This window comes from Amblyomma maculatum, chromosome 10, assembly GCF_055883805.1.
Source record: "Amblyomma maculatum isolate TAMU_Amacu chromosome 10, ASM5588380v1, whole genome shotgun sequence".
Lineage (NCBI taxonomy): Eukaryota > Metazoa > Arthropoda > Arachnida > Ixodida > Ixodidae > Amblyomma > Amblyomma maculatum.
In genome coordinates, this window is record NC_139353.1 from 57,526,528 (window position 1) to 57,548,248 (window position 21,721).

Genomic DNA, 21,721 nt, shown 5'->3' on the forward strand with positions numbered 1-21,721 from the left:
ATTATTATTATTATTATTATTATTATTATTATTATTATTATTATTATTATTATTATTATTATTATTATTATTATTATTATTGTCGTCGTCGTCGTCGTCGTCGTCTATGTTTCCCCGATGCACTGAACACAGTGGTGAATAGGTTTCCCGGGTCAATGCAACGATTGAGCGTCACAAGCACGCGGTGGTCTGGGCCCGCGGTCCTAAGCCACGGTGGTCCCCTGAGCTGGCGGCTGAACAACGTCACGTCCGCACCCCCCGTTGCCGCATCCAACATTGCTTTGGTCATTTAATGCTTCTTAAGAAAAATCGAACTCAGTGCTGCTTCATCTCCGCCAAGACAAGACCCGTTGTAGTTGTTGCAGTAGCTGTAGGAAAAAGAAAAGAAAATGCACGGGCCTGCTACTGGCTCTGTAGCTGAGCCACCTACGCTTTCTCGTGCGGACCGAAGAGAAAATAGAGAAGAAAAATAAGAGGGAGAAAAAAGACGCGCGCCGCAACAACAGCCGTCGTCCACCACCGAAGCGGTGGCGGGTGAAATGACGGCCTACAACAGATAAAAATTGGTGGCAGTCGAGCCCCCGCCGCAAGCGGCGGTGACCTACCTGTCCCAACCCCATCACGGCCAGGATCAGCCACCTTCATCACCTTCAGCCGCGCATCACAAGACCCGTAGTTTGTAGCTAAAGCTACACTGCGCTAAGGCCCGTAGGAACCTTCTCAGATCTCCCCGGTTTGTAGCGAAAGCTACACTGCGCTAGGTTTTCAGGCCGTCGGCGGAACTTCGTATATTTATTCAATACAGCTCTTCACCCTGACCCCTTCCCTTCCGCGTGGCACCGAGGACGGAGTATCTTTTCTTACCAAAACTCGGCTGTACGGTTTCTCAGCCGACCTCGTACCACCCAATAGTCATGAATTCTACTCTCGGAGAAACAGCGCCTTCTTTACAGTCCTCTTTGCAATTTCTTGCACGCCAGAGGTCATCTTCATCCTACCTATTATTCGGTGTCACCCATTCCCCTAAGGCCAATCAGGCACTTAATCTGTTTGCGGGTGGTTTTACATACCTTTCGCGCAATCAGGATCTGGGCCTCCTTCTAGGGGCTTCCGCGAGCTCTCAGTTCCGCGAGCTTCTTCACTATATCCCCCCCCCCCCCGCACCGGCAATTTATCTTTAAACCTTTACCGCTTTCTTGAGCACTTTTCATTAATCGCACACGGTTATCTATCGCACCCGCATGGGTTAGGAGATGTCAGCTAATCCTAGTCTCGACAGCCCTCAGGATGACACTTCTGTGCAACATCGTAATATGCGGACTTCTAGAATGCCCCATCCTGACATCGTTATCGAGGCGTGCGCGAGCCTACTCCAACCGTCCGCTTTTCGGGCCGCATCCTTCATTCTAAACCGCGCTTTGAATTTTAAGGGTTGTCTTTGACAGACACCTCTCTCCAATTTCTGTTGTAATATGCAGCCTGCTCTTGTCTTTACCGCGCCTGCGCGGTTCCAGTGGCCACACCTTGCTATGCGCAAGGCATCCGGTAAACCGATATACGTATACACCAGTACGTCTCCGGCAAGCTGAAACTCTCTATTTAGAACACCGAACAGGTACTGCGTAGACGTATACCGGATGCCCCCCTCCTATTGTCTACGTGCGACTGCAGGAAGCCTCTGTGATACGTCTACCTAACGTACGTCTCCACTACGCTGCATTTCACTGATACCAACAGCCAGCGAATGTTCAGCTGTGGCCCGTGACGAATGAGTTCTCTAAAAAAGCTACAATAATTTCACAATGATGTTAATTGGAGCGTTTTGAATTTTTTCAAACGTAGCGCGAAAAAAAAAAAAAACGACGGCAAAGAAGGCAGAGACACGACACGAGCGTTCGTGTCATGCTACGTTTCGAAATAGAATGATTGCAAGATTCGAATCTATATATTGATGAAACCTGGACAACCGATTGCCTGCGCCTATGCGCCAAGCTGAAGATGTTGCACGATCAGCTTCCTGGACTATATACAATGGGTGTCAAGAGCGCGATCGACTTAAGGAGCATTTGGAATGTAGTGTAAACGGACATGAACGCAGTACTATGCGTACTGCATTTTGTACGAAAATGTGAATGTTCTGCGTCAATAATTGATCCTTATTATGAACTTTTTAAGCACTTCTTGGCACCAACGTACATAGTACCATCGAAAAACTAAACCAAAACTGCCTGCTACAAGTAACTCGCAGTGGCTACCTCTTCATAGCTGATCGTAGCGAAAGATAACACCTAGCTAATAAATAAAGTACAATAAACATTTTTTCAAAAAGTGAAACATATTCAATAAAAGGATTTAGACAGCAAGTACATCGGATGTTAAACGTCACGGCTCTAACTCACCCGATTCCCTGCTTGTTACAGCGGCCAGCCTTGGCCATGTCATAAACGAAAACCCTACAGCTGACGTGATTACGTATCCCTGTCACACGGCCGATCCCGAATTACCTTGGACTTCCTTGGCTTAAAGGAGCCCAAGGGAGGCATAGGGAGTCTCGGTGCAAAGGAGTCGTCGCCGTGTCACACGGCTTGCAACAATGTTCTTTACAGAAGCCACCAGGGCAGCATTAGGCACTGCTTATTTTGTACAAACACGTAACCAAAATCACTCTCTGAACAACTTAAAAATTTTACACTCCTATTTTCTTCTCAAAATGCAATTATCTAGACATACCATTGTAAGATAAAACGTATTTGCTGAAAACAAGGAGCATGTTCTAAACACAGCGATTTCGCCCTCTCTACAGGGCACCATGTGCGGCATCTGCAACTTGGCGACCCCACCGACGCTCTCTTTTAAGGCGACAGCCTTTGATGGCTCATGCTGTCGTTGACAAAATGTGTCACGCTTTTGAGGCGGCTCTGATTGGCCGAGACGAGATAACGTCATAGAGGTTTCGACCAATCACAGAGCACCACCACAGTATGCGTGAATGCGTGCCTTATATGGCCATATGACAATCAATGATCAAGTATCAATTAATTACTAACTGATTACAAATTAATGACTGATTAAGCAATTCAGTATTTACTAATTAATGATTAATTAAGCAATTCATCCGTTACTATTTAGTGCCAGTTGCGCAGTAGAATGCGGCACCCAGGCTTTCACCTTTCACTACTTTAGTTGCTAAAGTCCCCGGTAATTTTTGTCGTTCCGTTCAAGTTGTTATCAGAGAGCTCATACATATTTTGATGCATTTTGGTTCGTATAACCAGTGATAACCATGCTGTGCCACTGTTCTGCCCGCCGTTTCCACTCCACGTGCGAGCTGCGAGCGTGCGTGCAACAGACCAAAACAAGTGACGCAGCCGCGGTCAAGCGAGATTATGGTGCAGTTGCAAGAATCAACACCACTAACCGAGCTGGAATACTAATTAACTAAAATATTTAAAGAAAAAATTAAATTATCGAAGAAAAGGTTTATTTAGCGACTCGGAAGTGAAGAGCATTAAAAACGAGAGTACTCCCTTCATCCTTGAAGGGAGATGACCAATCGCCTTTCGCTATGAAAGTTCCTTAAACTTCATTTGCTAAAGGAGTGCCGTCTGACACGGCACGCATCTCCCTCGAGGTAAAGACGACCTGAGATAAAGGGAGTTGAAAGGAGTTTAGCCGTGACCTTGTGACAGGGGCATAATCTGGCTCTTGCTCAACAATACTATAACAACTTGAGTGTCATTTTGTGAACTACACAAGTTGTGAAGGAAGCCAATGTCACTATGTCGTCCTCGGCAACTCACTCAAGCTTGGGCCAATGGCAGGATTGGTGTCCACCTGCGATGCCTGTCTGCAGGTCGGGTCTCCTGCGAACAAAGTAAGCGAAAATACGTAGGTGAGCCTGAGCGCCCCGAAGAAGGAAATATAAAAGGCGTCTGCTTCACAACCAAGCACAAAATCGACTACGGTTTGAGAACAAAGTATAGGGCTCAATTTATAACCATTGCGACGTTATCCAATATTGCCAGAACACTCGTCTTTAAAGGTAGCCCGAAGAGTCAGGCGACAGGTGGAAGTGTCCATGGCGTTAGCCACCATACTGAACGATAGGCACCAACTTCGATTCTTGGGACTGCGGAAGCAATAAATAACCAGCTTCTTCGGCTCCTTTTAATGACGGAGACAGCTGCGAGCCAGCAAGACGCTGAGTTCACCGCTCATTTCACGACCGTTCGAACATCCGTCTGCTTTTGTTACTTTATTGCGGTAGTCTTATTTTTGTAAAGGAAAGTGCTGTAGGAAAGAAGGAAGGAATAGCTCTCTGGAATGGAATTTGCGAGAAGACGAAAAAATGTGTGTGCTTCGCATCCGGAATTGATTTGCTTACAAGTTTTACTTAGTTTTTGGACGGATAAAAACTAGAAAGTAATTTAAAAGTAATTTATTACTCAGTAGAAGTAATTGTAGTGTAATTTCATTACATTTTGGGAGCAGTAATGAGTAATGTAATTTAATTACTTTTCAGCGGTAATCAGCGAAGTCATTAGTAATGTAATTTAACTCCTTTTCAAAAGTAATTTTGCCATGCGTGAAGCCATTTCACTAGAGGAGAGTTCTCACCTTTTGCCAATAATTTGCAAGCTCTATATTTTTACCTGTTAATTGAAATTGAATGAAATTCCCGGCAAGCACACTTGTCAAAAGGTACCAAGCGGTTGTACACCCTTCACCTACCGATTACACTCGCTATCAATTTAATAGCCAAATTGGTAAAGCATTTGCATATATTCCCTTCTATAAGCTGTCCACCCTTCCTTCCCTTCTTGCTGCATTAGACTGGCAAATCTTCAATTTCGATGCATGTGAACAAAACTAAAGGGGGGGGGGGGGGGGTGAACCAAAACCTACCACTATTCGGCGGACCTCACAACGGCTTTTGCCGCACAAATCTGCAATCAGTCAAGAAGCTGGCGGCAGCAAATGGTCATTATCAGCGCTCTTTACAACAGAAGTGCTCTCATATCTTGACCATGCTTTTTGCGGCGAAGTCTTGTATACGAGTACAGTGCTATACGCACCGCCTTGACGCCATGCCAACTCATGCCATTGGAAGCTGCGTCACATTTCGCTTCAAGGGAAATCAAGGCGAAATCGTCGTCGCAATAGCAGTGAGTGATGGCTGGTTCCCGGAAGACTTGTAATGACTAAATAGAGCGCGTTGCGCGCATATGAATGGAGAGCTGTGCGCCACTAGGGAATCCGCAGGAAACGGGTCGCAAGCACGGTGCAAGCGTGGGGCGTGCGCGACTGCGCACGATCAGTACACTCGATCAAAGAAAGAGTCGTGCGCATGCGCTAGCATGCCCAGTTCCGCAGCGCCCTCTGCGGTGGAGGTGATTTCTAAAGAGGATTTTGGAGGCCAGTTAACAACCATGTAATGGCAGGGACATGGTGGGGTGTGTACTTTTGGTTTAGTTTATACTTTGTAGGGTTTCATGGCCCCAATCTAAATCTGCTTTGAGGAACGAGGGCTCGGGATAATTTCGACCATCTGGAGTATTCATTTCAATTTATTTTTCAGAAAACTTCTGAAGGGTCACCTGCGCTAAAATCTGGCATGTCAGCTTGACAAGGCCCAGGTGCCCGAAGTATAAAACTCGGCATAGCATGGTGACTACCACGCATAGGACAGTATCGAAAAAATAATACACAAATTCGTGTCACAGATTTGTACACGTAAAAAATCAATTATAACAGGACATAGATACACGATTGCAATAAAACAGATATGTGATAATTCAATAACTTAATGGAAGAGAAGAAAAAAACGCACAGGTGCAATACAATGTAGGCATATGTTTGTGAAGAGGAACGTACAGTACACCAGTGAATTTTCATTCTCAAGGCTTCTTAACATCAGGATAACAGGAAATATTAAACGCTAAAATCTAATGGGATAAAAATACTGGCAAAATCGGTTGATGTCGGGGCTGCTACATTCATAATATTTATTGAAAATTTGTGGAAGTTTATGTTTCAGACTGACATTTGTAACTGATACCGAAATATGGAATCAACCACAAATCAGTGCTGCGTGTAGAGGCAAATTATGTTGTAAGGATGCGATGGACGTAATAAACTGTCTGAAAGCGGTGATGATAAATAAAATAAAGATGAGCACAAGATACAAAAGTCATACATATTTGTATCTAGACTTGCAATTTTATTCCTCGGCAAAAAAGTAATTACATTTGTCTCCGCCGGATTAATTTACAGCCGGTTAGTTCTTGACCAGAAAACCAAACTTATGAGCGTGTCGTTATATTGCGCTGCAAGACTATTTTCTTCTGGGTCAGATAAAAGAATATTAAATAATAAAAAAAGTTTAGCCTCTGACTCAGTCGTCACAATATCAATAATATATACACTTAAATTAAACGGCCCTAAAATACTGCCCTGTGGAACTCCGGTTACAGTATTGGGTAGAAAAGAGGACTGTCGGTTACCAATGTGTACGCATTGATTTCTGTCGCAAAGGTATGATCGTATAATTGGTTTAAAGGTGTTCCTAGAATTCCGTATGAAAATAATTCATATAAAAGGATATCATGACTGAGTGAATCAAAAGCCTTCGAAAAGTCAATAAATAGACCTAGAGTAAGCAACTTATTTTCAAAACTCTATACACTCTTAATCTGGTTCCACGTACGCGTCAAAAAAGTTCGTTATAAGTGAAATTAGTTCCACTTATAACTGGAACTTTTTTTATGCGTACGTGGAACCAGATTAAGAGTGTAAGATCTTCTCTTTAAGAATCAGCAGAGCATGCTCTGTCGAGCGCCGCTTTCTAAAACCAAACTGGTCATCAGGAAAAAGACTCCTCTCTTTAAAAAGTTTTATCACTCTTGATGACAGGATTTTTTCTAACCCTTTTGAGAATATTGGTATAAAAAATATTGGCCTGTAATTTCAGTGTCATTTCTGTCGGCGCCGTTATGTATGACAGTTAGTTACTCTCGATGTTTTCACCTCGTTAGGAAATTCACCATCTTCTATTATCAAACGTAAAATGTGCGTGAGAACAGGTATAATGGAAGGTATACATATTTTGCAGGCTTGATTTGCAAATTATTTATGTCAAGAGTTTTGCTTTGTGAAGTTGCATGAATGTTCTTGAGACTGCTACCTCTGTTACAGGGTGACAAACAAAACTGTTGACAGCGCTGTTAATTTCAGGTTCTAAAAATGGGAGGCTATGATCCCGCCGTTATGCTGTCGACAAATACTTGATTTAAGTGATCAGCTAAGCTTGACCGAAATGTTCACGTTTATTAACTAATAGCTTCTCAGGTGCGGTACGTGCTCTTATTTAGGTCAAGGATCCGATAGCTTCTGATTTATGCTTGGAAATATCAGAGAATATATGTTCAAAATATGTCTTCTTTGCACGTCGAAGCTCGGTGTTCAATTCATTACGAGAAGCTTCGAGAAGCTTTAAAATGTTAGAGCGGATCCTGCGTGCGCACTTTTAAAAATGCATGAAAGAATTTATTTTTCTTGCGTAGGTATCATGCGTAGGTGAACAGAGTTCACCCACGGCTTTTTTTTTTTTTCTTTTTTAATAGACAGAAAGTTCTGAAGAGAAATTACGCAGCATATATTTTTACGAATACTTCAATGAACATATGTCCCAATTTCTTGCTCAAAAGATGAGCTTCGTTTGAAATATACTGCATTGTAATAAAATCAGGATGATGTTTGTGGGACCTTATAGAGGAACGATGAAACATAAAAACCGGGCAATGGTCCTCGATATCCGCAGTGATCGCACCGGCAAGGGACACTGCTGTTTCAATGTTTGTGATTGGCGGACCAATGGTGGAAGATTTGGACACTCTAAGACAGGTGGGCACAGTTGTGATAATATTTATGAAATCGTTTGCATTCATTCTTGTCACAAAATCATGGGCACTGGCGCTCTCATCCTGAATATTCAAATTGAAGTCACCACCACAAATCAAGTGCAAATCGGTAGTCCAGAGTTATTCCAGGAATTGGTCAAAACATTCTATAAACGCTCCGTACCTGCCGTTGCGGGGACGGCAAACAACAGCCAAGATCTCAAGATTATGTCAAGCGTTACAATTTCATAATCATTGGTAATACGGCAATAATCAGGTACAGTTTCGTAATTCAAGTTGTCTTCAATAAAGATGGCTACTCTACCACCACGTCGGTTATTGCGATTAATGGCGAAGTTTTGGAAGCCATAAATGCGAATCATATTACAACCATCATAATACCAAGTTTCCGTAACCATTGTAGTGTTATATTTAAAAGAGAATTAGGTAAGCAGATGGCTAATATTATCTTCTTTACTTATTGCGGAGCGTGCATTAAATTGTAATACCGAGTTATGCGAGAAGCAAGGCGGTTGTATACGATGTGGAAGAACAAGTTCTTGGTAACCTATTAGTAAATGAGCCGAACAATGTGTGTCTAGTGCGCAAAGATGAGCTTAGGTTCACTTCGATCGAAAGGCGGCATCCGCCATTGCCATGGTCGAACCCGGGGGATCAGCAGTCGAACCCGAGGCATCAGCAGTCGAACCCGAGGCATCAGCAGTCGAACGCTCTAGCTATTCAGCCGCAGTGTTGGGGTGATACGTGTAGTTTTAGATTGGTTGGTTTATGGGGTTTAACGCCCCAAAGCGACTCAGGCTATGAGAGACGCCGTAGTGGGGGACTTCGAAAATTTCGACTACCTAGGGTTCTTTAACGTGCACTGATATCGCACAGCACACGGGCACCTTGCTTTTCGCCTCCATGGAAAAGCGGCCGCCGAGGCTGGGATTCGATCCCGCGTCCTTGGGAACAGTAGTCGAGTGCCGTAACCACTGCGCCACCCCGGCGGGGCACGTCAAACAAAAGAATAACTAAATATAATTAAAAAAGACAATGCAAACGCAATTGATACTTCGATGTCAAATGGGCTACTTTTTGGAAACATTTAGAGCCCCTCTGTTGTTTCTGTACAGCGGAAATTGTTTCTGCCTCTCCATTTCAATTTCCTTGTTCGCGCCTCGTGTGACGCTCGTTTAAGAGGTAAAGGTTACGTAACTTGGTTTTCGAAACAGCCTTCCTTCAATGCAACGCGGCGAGAGTGTCATTGCACTTGCTTAACTTAGCGCTGCTTGGCTTTGAATCTCTCGGCATGAAGTGATCCTGTACCCGATGCCAGGAAGCATTGTTCCTAACACGTCCAGGTTCCTATAGCATCATAGTCGGTGTATGAAAAGGAGCATAAATCGTATTTGAAGCCCTGAATTACTGCACTTTCACATTCCTTCCAGTTTCAAGTAATATCATTCTTCTCTTTCTTAGCATGATAAGAGTGCCGAAATCAAATGTGATGATGTCGAAAAAGATAAAATGCAAACTTACAACGAGCTGTCGACACAACTCTCGCTTTTGAATTTCTGCTTTAAAATAAACAAATATGCTTCCGGGTTGGAATAGCCGACAGCCCTGCCTGAGAAAATTGTAGCTATGAAGAGAGTCGTGTGAATGCCCTGTGTGAAGCCATTGTGAATGAAAGGCATGAGTTGTGTTGTGCGCTGGACCGTCTTTAACCTAGATCCTTGGTCCATGGCCACAACAGTCGACTGCCTTCAAGACACACTAGACACTGTTTTGTTACCTGACAGCCGCCAGCTTTAAATACAAACTGCGACTGCTCTACGTCCCTTTTCTCTTGCCCTATTTAATCTCCTACCCTTTCTGATCGGATCCTTAGTTCGGGACACCGTATATCTTTACATGTTGTTAATGGAGAGGAAGCGCCTAAATCAGTAATGGAGGACGTAGAAGGAACCTGAGGAAGAAAAGCTCGGGCTGAAGCGTGTGCGCGTTCATTTCCTTCAACTAACTGATGACCTGGTACCCATATCAGCTCCTTCTGTGCAGATTTATGAAACAACTAATGTAATCGGGCACTTTGTTCGTCCCTTTCTAGCAGAATAGCTTGAAGCCAGTGAGAAAATAAGGTCTTTTATTGTATAAACTAAGCCTTTCAAGATAACTGTTGGGTGGGTGAACTATACGAGGCACCGCAACAGTGGCTGTGATTGCAAGGTTCTACTGTTTAACTCAATTAAGGAAGCGGTTTGGGTCGCGGCCACGGCGCCTGCTTTCGGGGGAGGTGCAAAACACTGCGCGATGTCAGTGCACGTTAATGAACCCCGAGGTCGAAATTTCCGAATCCCCTCACTATGGCGTCCCTCATAGTCCCCATAGCCCTAATAACTTTGGGACGCTAGGTCATAAAAACCAAACCAAAGCTATAGCCTACTTTGTTAACCTATCCTTGATATATTCTGCCTAAAAAGCGTGAAAAAGAGCTGCTTCTTTACACTGGTGCAGCAACCTATATCCCCAAGGGAACACTTCTGCTGAAGACGTTCTGGACAGATGGTCCATGTCACCTGCATAGCGCATCGGCTTCACCGTAAACATTTCAAGACGCTACCGAGAATTTACTACTTCACTGAACAGTGAGTTTCCCAAGGCGCGTGCTTATTAAAAATAGTTGCCTAAAAGGCATCTGCCGCAGGATCCTATCTATCAACAAGCGTTGGGGCACGTAGTTACAAGCCCCTGAATGCTTTAACTCCCACCTTGTTGACCTACATTCTCTTACCGCAATTCATGGGTGGCGGAAGAACTTCATTCAGGAGGACTCCAGCGGCCGTCTCCCTGGCTAAGGTCCAAGGAGACCTCGCGTACTCCTGCGCCGACTACACGTTTCACAGCAGCATTAGTTAGAAACGAATACCAGTGGGTGTAACCCTCATTGTCGAGATCGGACTGATCGATAATGACCGACAACGAATCGGTGGTCTTCCTGACGGAGACGTTTCCAAAAGGATCTGCGCGACGTTGCAGTCCGTCTTGTGAAAAGACCAGGGGTTTTTAGTCCTCAAGCATGATTTCAGGAGCACTTGCCGGTCACATTTTGGGACACCGAAAAGCGCAAATCCGTCGAATGTAAGTGAAAGAACGCTCTTATAACATCTGCTGACGGCGAGCGTTTCCTTTCAACTTACAACTTGTTCTGAATGAGGAGAAAAACCCTAAACGTGGAGGAGGTGGTGCTTCTGTCCTACTTTCCGCCGGGGTGGCGCAGTGGTTACGGCGCTCGACTACTGTTCCCAAGGGTGCGGGATCAAATCCCGGCCTCGGCGGCCGCTTTTCGCTGCAGGCGAAAAGCAAGGCGCCCGTGTGCTGTGCGATGTCAGTGCACGTTAAAGAACCCCAGGGGGTCAAAATTTCCGGAGTCCTCCACTACGGCGTCTCTCATAGCCTGAGTCGCTTTGGGACGTTAAACCCCTCTCAACAAAACCAAAACCAAACTTTCGTAGCTTGAAGCGATTTCTATGCAGACTCCAATCGAAAGAAAAAAAAATCCCAATTTATTTTTATCTAGCAGAATTTTCGTGCAGTCAGTCTTGGCACAAAACCTATTGTGACTGCAGAACATTCTCTATTAGCATCAGAATTTTATGTAACTTTCGCAGAAATCTACTACAGGCCTACACAGACTACATAAAAATAATGCAGTAAAAAGTACAGAACTTCGAAAATGTAATGCACAACTACAGAAAAGTGCGTTAAAAAAACCTGCAATATATTGGTTGTATATTTTGGCACAATTTCTGTACTAAGCTTTTTGTTTTTTTTTTTCTTCCGTGATGGTGTTCACCATTGTTCCTCTACAGGTGTACGTAGGCACGTGCCAAAAATATCTGACGGGCATTTTCAGTGTCAGACAGCACTGAATGGCTACATTTTCACGCGTCTGCGTTTCAAAGACGACAAGCTTTCTAGCGGATGGTTGGTTGCACAACTTTTAATCCCATCGGAAATGGGCGTCCCCTTCCCCGTCCCCGGCACGCATGCCGGGAAGACCCCGGGGAGTCGTGCGCCCGCGAATTAGAGGCTGGCAGATAGCCCTTGGCTTGTTGCGGCCTCTTCCGCCAGATGGACGGCGCGGTGCTGGATCGCAGGGTCCGCGCTTCGCAGCAGGGTATCCCAGGCTCAAATAGTTGCTCCGATATGGCAGTGATACGTTCCGCCATCGGACAACAATAAGTCCGCCTTGTGCGGCAAAAGCCCATTATGTGGCCCTTTTTTTTTTCTTCTTGAACCAGCAGTTTGGTTCATAGCCCCTTTTCCAAAGCATTTCACCCCAGAAGAGCCGAGCACCAGACCGGGGGAAATCTTGTACCCATTGGAAACCGGTGGGTACCCGGCGGCACTGGGGATTGAACCCCGTACCTCCCGAATGCGAGGCGGATGTTCTACCACATGGCTACTTGTAATATTTTGTCCTATTCCTGGAGATTGTGGGCACTCCCAAATTATGTGGTCGAGGGTCCCTCTCGCCTCACAGTGTTTGCAGAGATCATTGCCCCTAAGGTCTGGTAGCACGTGAAACGCCCAAACTGGGTTTATGAACGTATTAGTTTGTAGCCGCCTCCACGCGACACCTTCTATATTATTTAGTCTAACATCTAGCGGGGGTACCAGTCTACGTCCCAATTTATAATGGTCGATGATTTCTCCGTAATTTTGCAGACGCTCGTCGTATGCCCAGTGTTCGGGGGCTCGATGGCTACCCGGAAGTAGAGAGCTCAGACTAGCTCGTGAGCCGCCTCGTTACCAGGGACGGCAGCGTGAGTGGGTGTCCAAATTAACTGAATTTTCCTATTCAGCGTTCTTTGGGTGGTGATTTTGGCCGCCTCCGGCGATATCCTCCCCTTTCCAAGATTTTGAATGGCAGTTTTGCTGTCGCTAATTGTGAACTTGACTTCCGTTCCTACGCAACCTAGCGCTATCGCAACTTCCTCCGCAGTCTCTATGTTGCGGCCTCTGATGGCTGCCGCGGATACCGGCGCCCCGCGGCCATCGACTACCGCAGCTACCGTCGCACCTGTTCTGCCACTTGCCGCATCAACATAGACTACTTCCTTTGCTCCCATGTTCTTCAACCGTCGCTTAGAGCTTCGGCTCGTTTGGCCCTTCTTTCGACATTAAATTCATGATGCATATTCCTAGGGAAGGGGGGGGGGGGGGGGGGGGACTACCAAGGCATTCCTGATTTCACTATTAATTGTGACTTTTTTTTGAACTTCTCTGTCTTGGTTAAGGCCTACTTTTGCAAGGATTACCCTGCCCGTCTCGGTCGTGCTTAGTCTCTCTAATTGGGAGACTCGCACTGCCTCCGCCAATTCTACCCACGTATTATGCACCCCGAGTTCGAGCAGTCGTTCGCTCGAGGTACCCATGGGCAGTCCTAGCGCCTTCTTAACGCATCTTCGAATCAGGCAATCTAACTTCTCTTTTTCGCCGGCCTTGATGTCCAGGTAGGGCGTGGCGTAACTGATTCTGCTTATTACGTACGCCTGGATTAGTTTGAGTAAATTTCTCTCCTTGAGGCTTCTTTCTTTAGTGGTTACCCTCCTCAAGAGCCCGAGGAGGGTTTGCATCGCGTAACGTTCTAATTTTTTCAGGACCTCTCCGTTATGGCCGTGGGATTGGATGACCATCCCCAAAATCCTGATGTGATCTACTTTTGGCACCGGTTTTCCCTCCACCTGAACGTGAATCTCCCCGCTATTCCTGCAGCGGAGATACTTTGGGTTATAAGCAAATAACTCAGATTTATGCGGGGAGCACGAAAGTCCCTTTTAGCCGCGTAATCGACAATGATGTCTGTCGCTGCCTGCAGGCGCTCCTCCGTACTCGCATCACTCCCATGGTTAATCCAGAGGTTGATATCATCCGCATACATGCTAAACCTTAGCACCTTGATTTGGTTGAGTTTACCCGGGAGGCATCTCACCGCCATGTTGAATAAAAGGCGATAGCACTGAACCCTGCGGCATGCCTTTGCTTCCTATCTCTATCATAGGAGATTCTAAATTTTGAAACATTATGCAGGCTTTTCTGCCCGATAAGAAGTCTTTTATGTAGTTGTACGTTCTCTCCCCTACTCCGAGCACTTCGAGCCCTTCGAGGATAGCCTCGTGCCTAACATTGTCGAAGGCCTTGGTGGGGTCTAGGCCCAGGATCACTTTGGCATCTCTCGATCGCGAGTCTATGATATCATGCTTTAGTCGGAGCATTACGTCCTGCGTGCACAAGTGTGGTCGGAAACCGACCATTTCGTGCGGCCACAAGTTGTTTTGCTCCATGAAGCACGTTAATCTCGTCTGTATTACGTGCTCCAGCAACTTCCCTACGCATGAGATTAGGGAAATTGGTCTCAAATTTTCCAATTGCGGGGGTTTTCCCGGTTTGGGTATTAGTATTGTATTTGCCGTTTTCCATTGATCTGGCAACTGGCTGGTTTCCCAAACATTTCCAATGAATTTCGTTCGAAGACTAATAGAGTCATCCTCTAGATTCCTTAGCATTTTATTGGTGATCCCATCGGGGCCCGGGGCTGATTTAGTTTTTAGTCTTACAATTTCCGCCCTTACCTCTGCCTCCGTGGTGGGGGCGTCAAGTGCCTCGTTGGGCGTTCCACCGTAGCTCGGGAGGGGGGAACGCTGGTTGTCTGCAACGTACGTTTTTACTAACTTATTCATAAACGTCGCATCGTCTCCTTCAAAGGCGTGTCTGACTTTTGCCAATCTTATTCCCGGTTGAGTTTTTGAATTTGTTGGGTCCAGCAGATGCCGGAGCATGCCCCACGTTTTAGAGAGATTCATGCCTCCCTCCATTTCGTCGCATCTGCTGAGCCATTTTTGTTCGCACAATTTGATCGCGCAGCTTTCAATTTTCTTGTTATGCCTCGCGATTCGTCTTCTAAATTTCTTGTTCCACTTTTGCTTTTTCAGCCTGCGTTCCATGCTTTGTTTAGCGTCCCACATGTGGAGCAGTCGGCTATCTGCTATACCAGGAGCGTCGTCTCCTACCAGCGTCTTTGCCGCCTCACCAACGTGGCGTTTGAGTGCCTCCGTCCATTCCTCAATGTTTGCAATCCCTTCTAATTGCGCAGTTGCCGTGATTTCTCTAAATTGATCCCATTCCGTAACGGCCGGTTGGCACGCCCTGTGCGTCTTGACGCCCTCTTTGAGGACCAAAACGACAATGAAATGGTCACTGCCAAAAGTTTGTTCCGAATTTTGCCAGTCTAAACCCTGTAAGTTTTTTGAAAATGTCAGGTCTGGGGATGAGTCCGCGCATACGCTGTTACCCGTCCTCGTTGGATGATCGGGATCCGTATGGAGGGTGAGACCTAGCTCGTGCGTGTCCTCCCATAGCTGCCTACCTTTGGTGTCCTGTATAGCATAGCCACATTCTTGATGTCTGGCGTTAAAGTCACCAACGATCAGCAAGGGATTATTCCCGGCCGCCTTGATGTATTTGCGAATAAGGGCCCTAAATCTAATTTTCTTTTGCTTGGGTGAGCTATAAATGTTAAGATGGACTGGGCTCCTTCTTTCGTCCCGTTAATGTCTCGAGAAATACGTTCTCGGTATCTCTCGAGTTCAAATAGTGTTCTAGCGGAAAGCGCCGTTCAAAGGTGGTGTATCTTCCGACGCTAGCTAACAATAATAATTGGTTCACAGGAAAAGATAGGCGCTGTATCTGTCACACTTCTTCTGTGGACACCTAAACTGCGACATAAGGGAAGAAGGTGGGAGTGAAAGTGGAAAGAGATAAAGAGGACCCGTAGTGGAGGGCTGCGGAGTAATTACGGCCACCTGGATCTTTAACGTGCGCTGACATCGCACAGAGGACGAGGTGGTGAAGGGTGGCTGTTCCTGGCCCTATGGGACTGAGTCTGGTAGGTCAACGCCGCTTGCTACGGGGGGTTCGCCTGCCACCGAATGTTTATCTGTTGTAGGCCGTCATTGCATCCGCCACCCTTAGGTGGTGGACGACAGCAGTTGCGGCGCGCGTCTTTCTCTCCCTCTTCTATTTCTTTCTTCTGTACTTTATCTCTTCTGTCCGCACGAGGCAGCGACGATGGCTCCGCTACTGAGCCATTAGCAGGCCCGTGCATTTTCTTTTCCTTCTTCCTACAGCCACAACAACATCGCACAGCACACGGATGCTTCTTCGTAGGGGGAAGGGTGGCTGATCCTGGCCCTGGTGGGGCTGGCACAGGTAGGTCACCGCTGCTTGCGGCGGAGGCTAGCCTGCCACTGAATTTTTATCTGTTGTAGGCCGTCATTGCACCCGCCACCACTTCGGTGGTGGTGGACGACGGCTGTTGTTGCTGTGTGCGTCTTTCTTTCACTCTTCTTTTTTCTTTCTTCTCTATTTTCTCTTCTGTCTGCACGAGGCAGCGTGGGTGGCTCAGCTACAGAACCAGTAGCAGGTCCATGCATTTTCTTTTCTTTTTTCCTACAGCCACAACAACAATGCCTCTTCGTTTCGCCTCCATTACAGTGAACTAGAATATTCTAGTTCCCTGTAGCCTCAATCGAAACGCAGCCGCCGGAGATCGGGATTGAGCCCGGGAACTGGCCGACGCGGCCGTAGTTCCCGGCCGCGTCGGCCGGGTACTACGGCCACGTATCTTTTGTGATGTTCAAGCATCGTATATATTGTAAATAAGTTTAATTCTTGCATGAGTGAAAATTTTCAGCTAATATGCAAGATGCTACAAACTAACAACCTCTGTGTTTCCTCTAAACATGTGGCCACTTGTTAGGGCGTTAATTGTTGTTCTCTTTTTAACCGAGGCCAATACTCGAACTGAGAATCGAATCTCTCCTTTTCTTTCCTGTGAACCAATTAATATTATTGTATTATTAATATTTTGGGCTAAAATAAAATCTCTTTTATTATTTTAAGCGTGTTACACAGCTACATTTCGCATTTTATTGTTCGTTGGAGGGAACGTAAAAGATAATTTAAAAGGGTTGGCAACCTCGTTTGCAAGGACTTGTTGCCGCGGAAAACAACCATCTCCTTTGCTCTCCGGAAGCGTGTCAACTGCATGATATATTGCGGGACAGCCTAATAGGCTTCTATGGTTCGCTTTTTTTTTTTTTTGGTATGACCTCCAATTAATCCCTGCTGGTGTTTTATTCTTCGGCAGATATTGCGCGCAAATGTTCAGATCTGATATTATTTGCCCTTCTGAGTAATTTCATAGTGCCTACATTTATTCTTTGGCGCCTCCCATGCAAGCTTTTTCGGCGCCTAAAACAAGCATTTCTGGGGTCTAAAAATCCTACCTCTGCTAATGCGCCAGCGAAATCTTCGTTTGTTTGTTTGGAGCTTGTTTTTTTTTTTTTTTTTTCTTCTTCCTTTTTGGTGAGATCCCTACGCGTGATCACCCGTTAAAAAGGGTACGGCCTCGTTGGCCATACTTTTTTCTCTTTTTCGTTTATTGTTTTTTTCTTTTTACAGCCTGATCCGAAACTGTCAATCGCCCGTTACAAAGGGCTGGCCACCAATATCATTATCATCATGAGAGGGCCAGAGAGCTCCTGGACATTTAGAAGCCCTCCCCGGGTGCAAGAGCTTATTTGTTGATTTAAATCGTTCATTCTTTCCTTCTTTCAATTAACCATCAACTCCCTGAAACCACGCATTCTCAGCTACTGCCAGCATGTCTGTGCAAGAAAACTCAATTGCGATACTTCTCCCTCAGTCGCCCGCGATACGCCCACATAACTTCGCCTATATTATAAATATCATTATTAATCTACAGGGGAAAACTATTGATCTCATGGCCGATTAGAATTTCTATATAGGAGCAACCACTAACTTGGATGGATGCTAATGAGTAGTTGTGTAAGTAGATAAAAAAGTAGTATTTCCTTCTTCGGACACATTTCTGAAGCAAGAAAGGAAATTTCCTCTTGGGAAAAGGAAATAGCGGGTCTTTTCAAACTGTGGCAAGACGAGGGCCAATCCAAAAAAAGCCGTTCCATTCACTACTTCAAGGTAAGCCACAGGTTTCAGATAGCTAACGAATGTAAAGTTCACAAAAACTACTACTGATTTTAAATCATGCCATGTATGAGCTCCCAGAGCTAGACTGAATGCATCGTTGACAAGCCAGGATTTGTGTCCTAGAAGTGATCTCAGATCATGTACCATTTTTATAAACTTAGGATCAAGCATAGCTTGATATAATTAGTTATATAACTGATATATTGATATAACTTGTTATTTTGTCGCGAGCGTTGCTCGTTGAAGGGCAATTCCGGTGAGATCATTTTGCGTTATTGATTGCATTACATTCCTCGGTGTGTCCATATTAAGACACGAAAAACATTTTCTCGAAATTCCAAGAACAAACCGAAACCGAAACTGACTTCGTGGCTAAAAACACCGTTCCGGTAGACGAAACGGTGACGTCATATACGGTATTGCAAAAACACTCACATGTACGTACGTTGGATGGTAGAGATAATGTCTGGAAATGCCGCTGTACATAAAATGTCGCAAATCGCCTAATACAGGAATCGACATTTCATGACCCCGCGAGGAGAGGGCAGTAACGCGGGCATAATGTTTGTGACGTCACAAACCAATGTTGTCCGTAGAAATCGTCTCAACTGAGGCCACGAAACCTGCATATTTTAAAATCGACTTGCGCACAACCAAATTATGTAGAATCATGGCACGGCGCCCAAATTTGGTAGAATGCGTCAGGGCGGAGAAGAGAACCTAGAAATATTTTACTATACCATGTGAATGTCGAAAAACCTCCAGAGTTACCCTTTAATCTTCATTAGAAGGAAACAGCAGAAAAGGCGATGCGCCAAAAGCAGACCGACAAGATGATGCTGCAAGTGTATGAGTTTCAATATCAGCACCGTTCACTCTATCTATCCTATAGATCTAGACCTTTTCTGCTAGTTATTCATAGATGAACACTACTCACCACAGCGAGTCGGCGTCCATCCCAGACAGCGTCGAACGGGAGACTGACGAAGTAGCCGCCAGAAGTTCAGCGTGATGGGACATGCCGTTGATGAGTTCATGTCCTCCGCGCCTCAACAGGTGGTGGTGACTTGAGTGGTGCCCGTGCGGCGAAGACGAGGGATGATCGACCACCGTCAGCGGCGACTCGTCTTCATCGTCGTCTTCGTCGTCCATCAGGTCACGCCTAGCTTCGGTGTCATATATAGACGCCGACCCGATGCCGTGGTCAAGGAGCAAGGCGTGCGAGTTCTGCGTCAAGCCTCCTCCGTGCAGGTCTTCTGGGTCGTGGTTGAGGTCCAGGGGCGTAGGCGACGATGAGGACTGGTAGCGGCAGCTATCACCCGACGAGTCCGTGCTGCCTCCACCGCTGCTGCTCAAGGCCGACGTAGCCATAGCGCAAACAATTGACAGCCTGCCCTCGAAGATGGCGGTTGATGCCAAGACTCACCAGTCTTCGGGACACTTCGGTCGCCACGCTTAGTACCCGTTCACATTATAGACAGTAAATCCTGGACGATATCACCTACGCCTCCGAACGGCACTCACGCTTGCCCATGCCACAAGGCGCTCTTCTGGTCAAAGTCGGTTGTCACCAGGGCGTTGAAGGACGAAGATGCTCTTCCTGGCGCGATTTATGAGATCAAGCTGAAAACTAAAATATATTGGTCCTTATCAGCTTTTTATTTTGCACTTGCTTCAAGGCTGAGAGAAAAACAGGAGGATCTTGTTATATCTCAAGCTCCTGTGATTCGGGTGACGTATTTCTTCCCTTGACGCTAGATACACTCCAATATAAGAGACAAGTCTAGTGGTTTCTCTCGAAAACCTTCCGCAACAGCTGGGTCCAGGGAGAAGCCTAACCCAGTTCGAAGTGAATCGACAGTGGTCTTCACGGAGATGAAGGCGTATTGCAGGATTGTGGGTTTTAAACACAAACGAGGCGTTTCTCCTACTGACCGCTGCTTAATAGCTACGCGTGGCCGATACTGTAGTCCAGATGAAGTTCTTTTCCTCGACCACTAAACAAGAAATTCGTTTTCACTCAGCCGTTCTCCTTTTCCTTTGAAGGGATTCCTCGGCCTCAACTCACTCATCAGTCCCACTTAACCACTACATGTGTATTGTTATGCCATAATACAACTTACCGGCGCGTTCTCACAACCTAATGTCAAACCACGTGAAGCTGGAAGACGGCTATAGGTGAAGCACAGACTGCTCGCTATATCCGGCCAACACAACACTCACAGAACTGGTTGCACTCGAAGCAGCTGTCGACGAACGTACGTAGACAAGCAGAGCTAGTGGTGAAGTCTATTACAGGAACACAGCCACAGAACCATCGCGAACACCAAAACGTGCAGAGCGACGTAGTATCCGGGTTAGTTTCACAACTCCAGCTTCACCTTCCTTCAGCACGCTAGGGGTTCGATCGAAGTTTCTGACTCGCGAACAGACGCGCAGAACGCACCGCGTTCGAAACGCGACGGGGCAGACCCAGAAAGGGCTGGTCTAAACAAAAATCAGCAAAATGAATCAAAATCGGAAAGAGAGGAACGACTCCGTTCCTCCGATTGGCTCCGATGAACAGTGGTGGGCGGTGCCCTGGGGCTTGGCGTACGACCAATAAGAGCGCAGAGAGGCGGAGAGGTGAGAGAGTGAAGATTCCACCGTCGGAGTGAGGGGAGAAATATTCGAAGCGGGCAGCAGCGCGAAAAATGCGGTACCCGTCAGTGGTTTCACGGCTTTGTAATTTTTTTCTCTTTCTTATTTCTTCGCGCGGCGCGGCTGAAAAAAGACGTACGGTTTGACGGCGGGGATGTGGGAAGGCAGTTTGTCGCCAAAGGTTGTGATGTGCGCTTCGCGGTGCGAAGGCTTTTTTCCTCGCCCCTGATAGAGCTTCGCTCGCGCCCTATACGATGGCTCTCGTGCGACATGAAATGTTCGTTTTCTTTTTTCGCTGTAAACGTTTTACACTTTCTGTCTTTCTCATACTTTTCTCTATTTTGGCAAAGCTGTGTAAGGACTACCAGAGCGCTGTTTTTGGACCTTTATTTTCGAGCATACAACTTCATTGGTAGTAGGGGCTGTGGTTGAAGAACGCCTAGCTGCGTTTCTGTGGGATTTTGCCCGGCGTGGCGAGACGTGACAAAAGCAGTCAGTGCAGAATGTTTCTTGAATATTATTGTCAAAACAGAAAAAGAGTTCGTAGTTGTGCAACAAACAAGCAAAAAAGAACTTGCACGTCTGAATTTTCACCTTTTGGCAGCAGTGCTATTTCTGATCATGCAGCAGAAGTTTTGATTCTGGCAGCAGCAAAGAAGCATTTCTTGAATAGTGATTGCCAACTTCTATGTTTTTTCCGCAGTGTTTTCACAAGCCCTCCTGAAATGCGAACAGTATATCACCTCTCTGTGCTTCGGTTTTGCATGTTGTTGCATCATTCTCGTCCTTTTTGCAGCATCGGTTCTTTTTTTTTGTTGTTGTTGTTATTTTCTTGTTAATTTTGTCTAATGTACCATCAAATGTAGTTTGGCAATCTGAGCAGCCTATAGGTTGCGTATTTGTCGGCTGAACTTTTTTTGTTTTGAGAAACTAATTGTGTTGACGCTTTGTTTCAAGTATTTTGTTTGCACGCAGGACAAGCATCCCTAGAAATTCTGGATGCACTCTCTTTTCAATAAAAAATATGCTTACGAACGCTGTCATTCAGCATATCATAAGATTGCGCCATAGCAGTCAATATTTCCCCAGATCTTTTCTCAGGA

At 45.9% G+C, this 21,721-nt stretch overlaps 1 protein-coding gene across 1 annotated transcript in view; it reads right to left on the bottom strand.

Annotated features, from left to right (window-relative positions):
* The window catches only part of LOC146176571 (uncharacterized), a 90,030-nt gene extending 69,623 nt beyond the window's left edge, over positions 1-20,407 (bottom strand). Inside the window, exons 1-2 of the mRNA XM_084582833.1 lie at positions 18,916-20,407; positions 3,801-3,863 (exon numbers count right to left, since the gene is read on the bottom strand). Of these exons, the coding sequence (XP_084438959.1) occupies positions 3,801-3,863; positions 18,916-19,349 (497 nt within the window). The 5' untranslated portion in view covers positions 19,350-20,407. The remainder of the gene's footprint in view (positions 1-3,800; positions 3,864-18,915) is intronic.
* Positions 20,408-21,721: the final 1,314 nt, after the last annotated feature.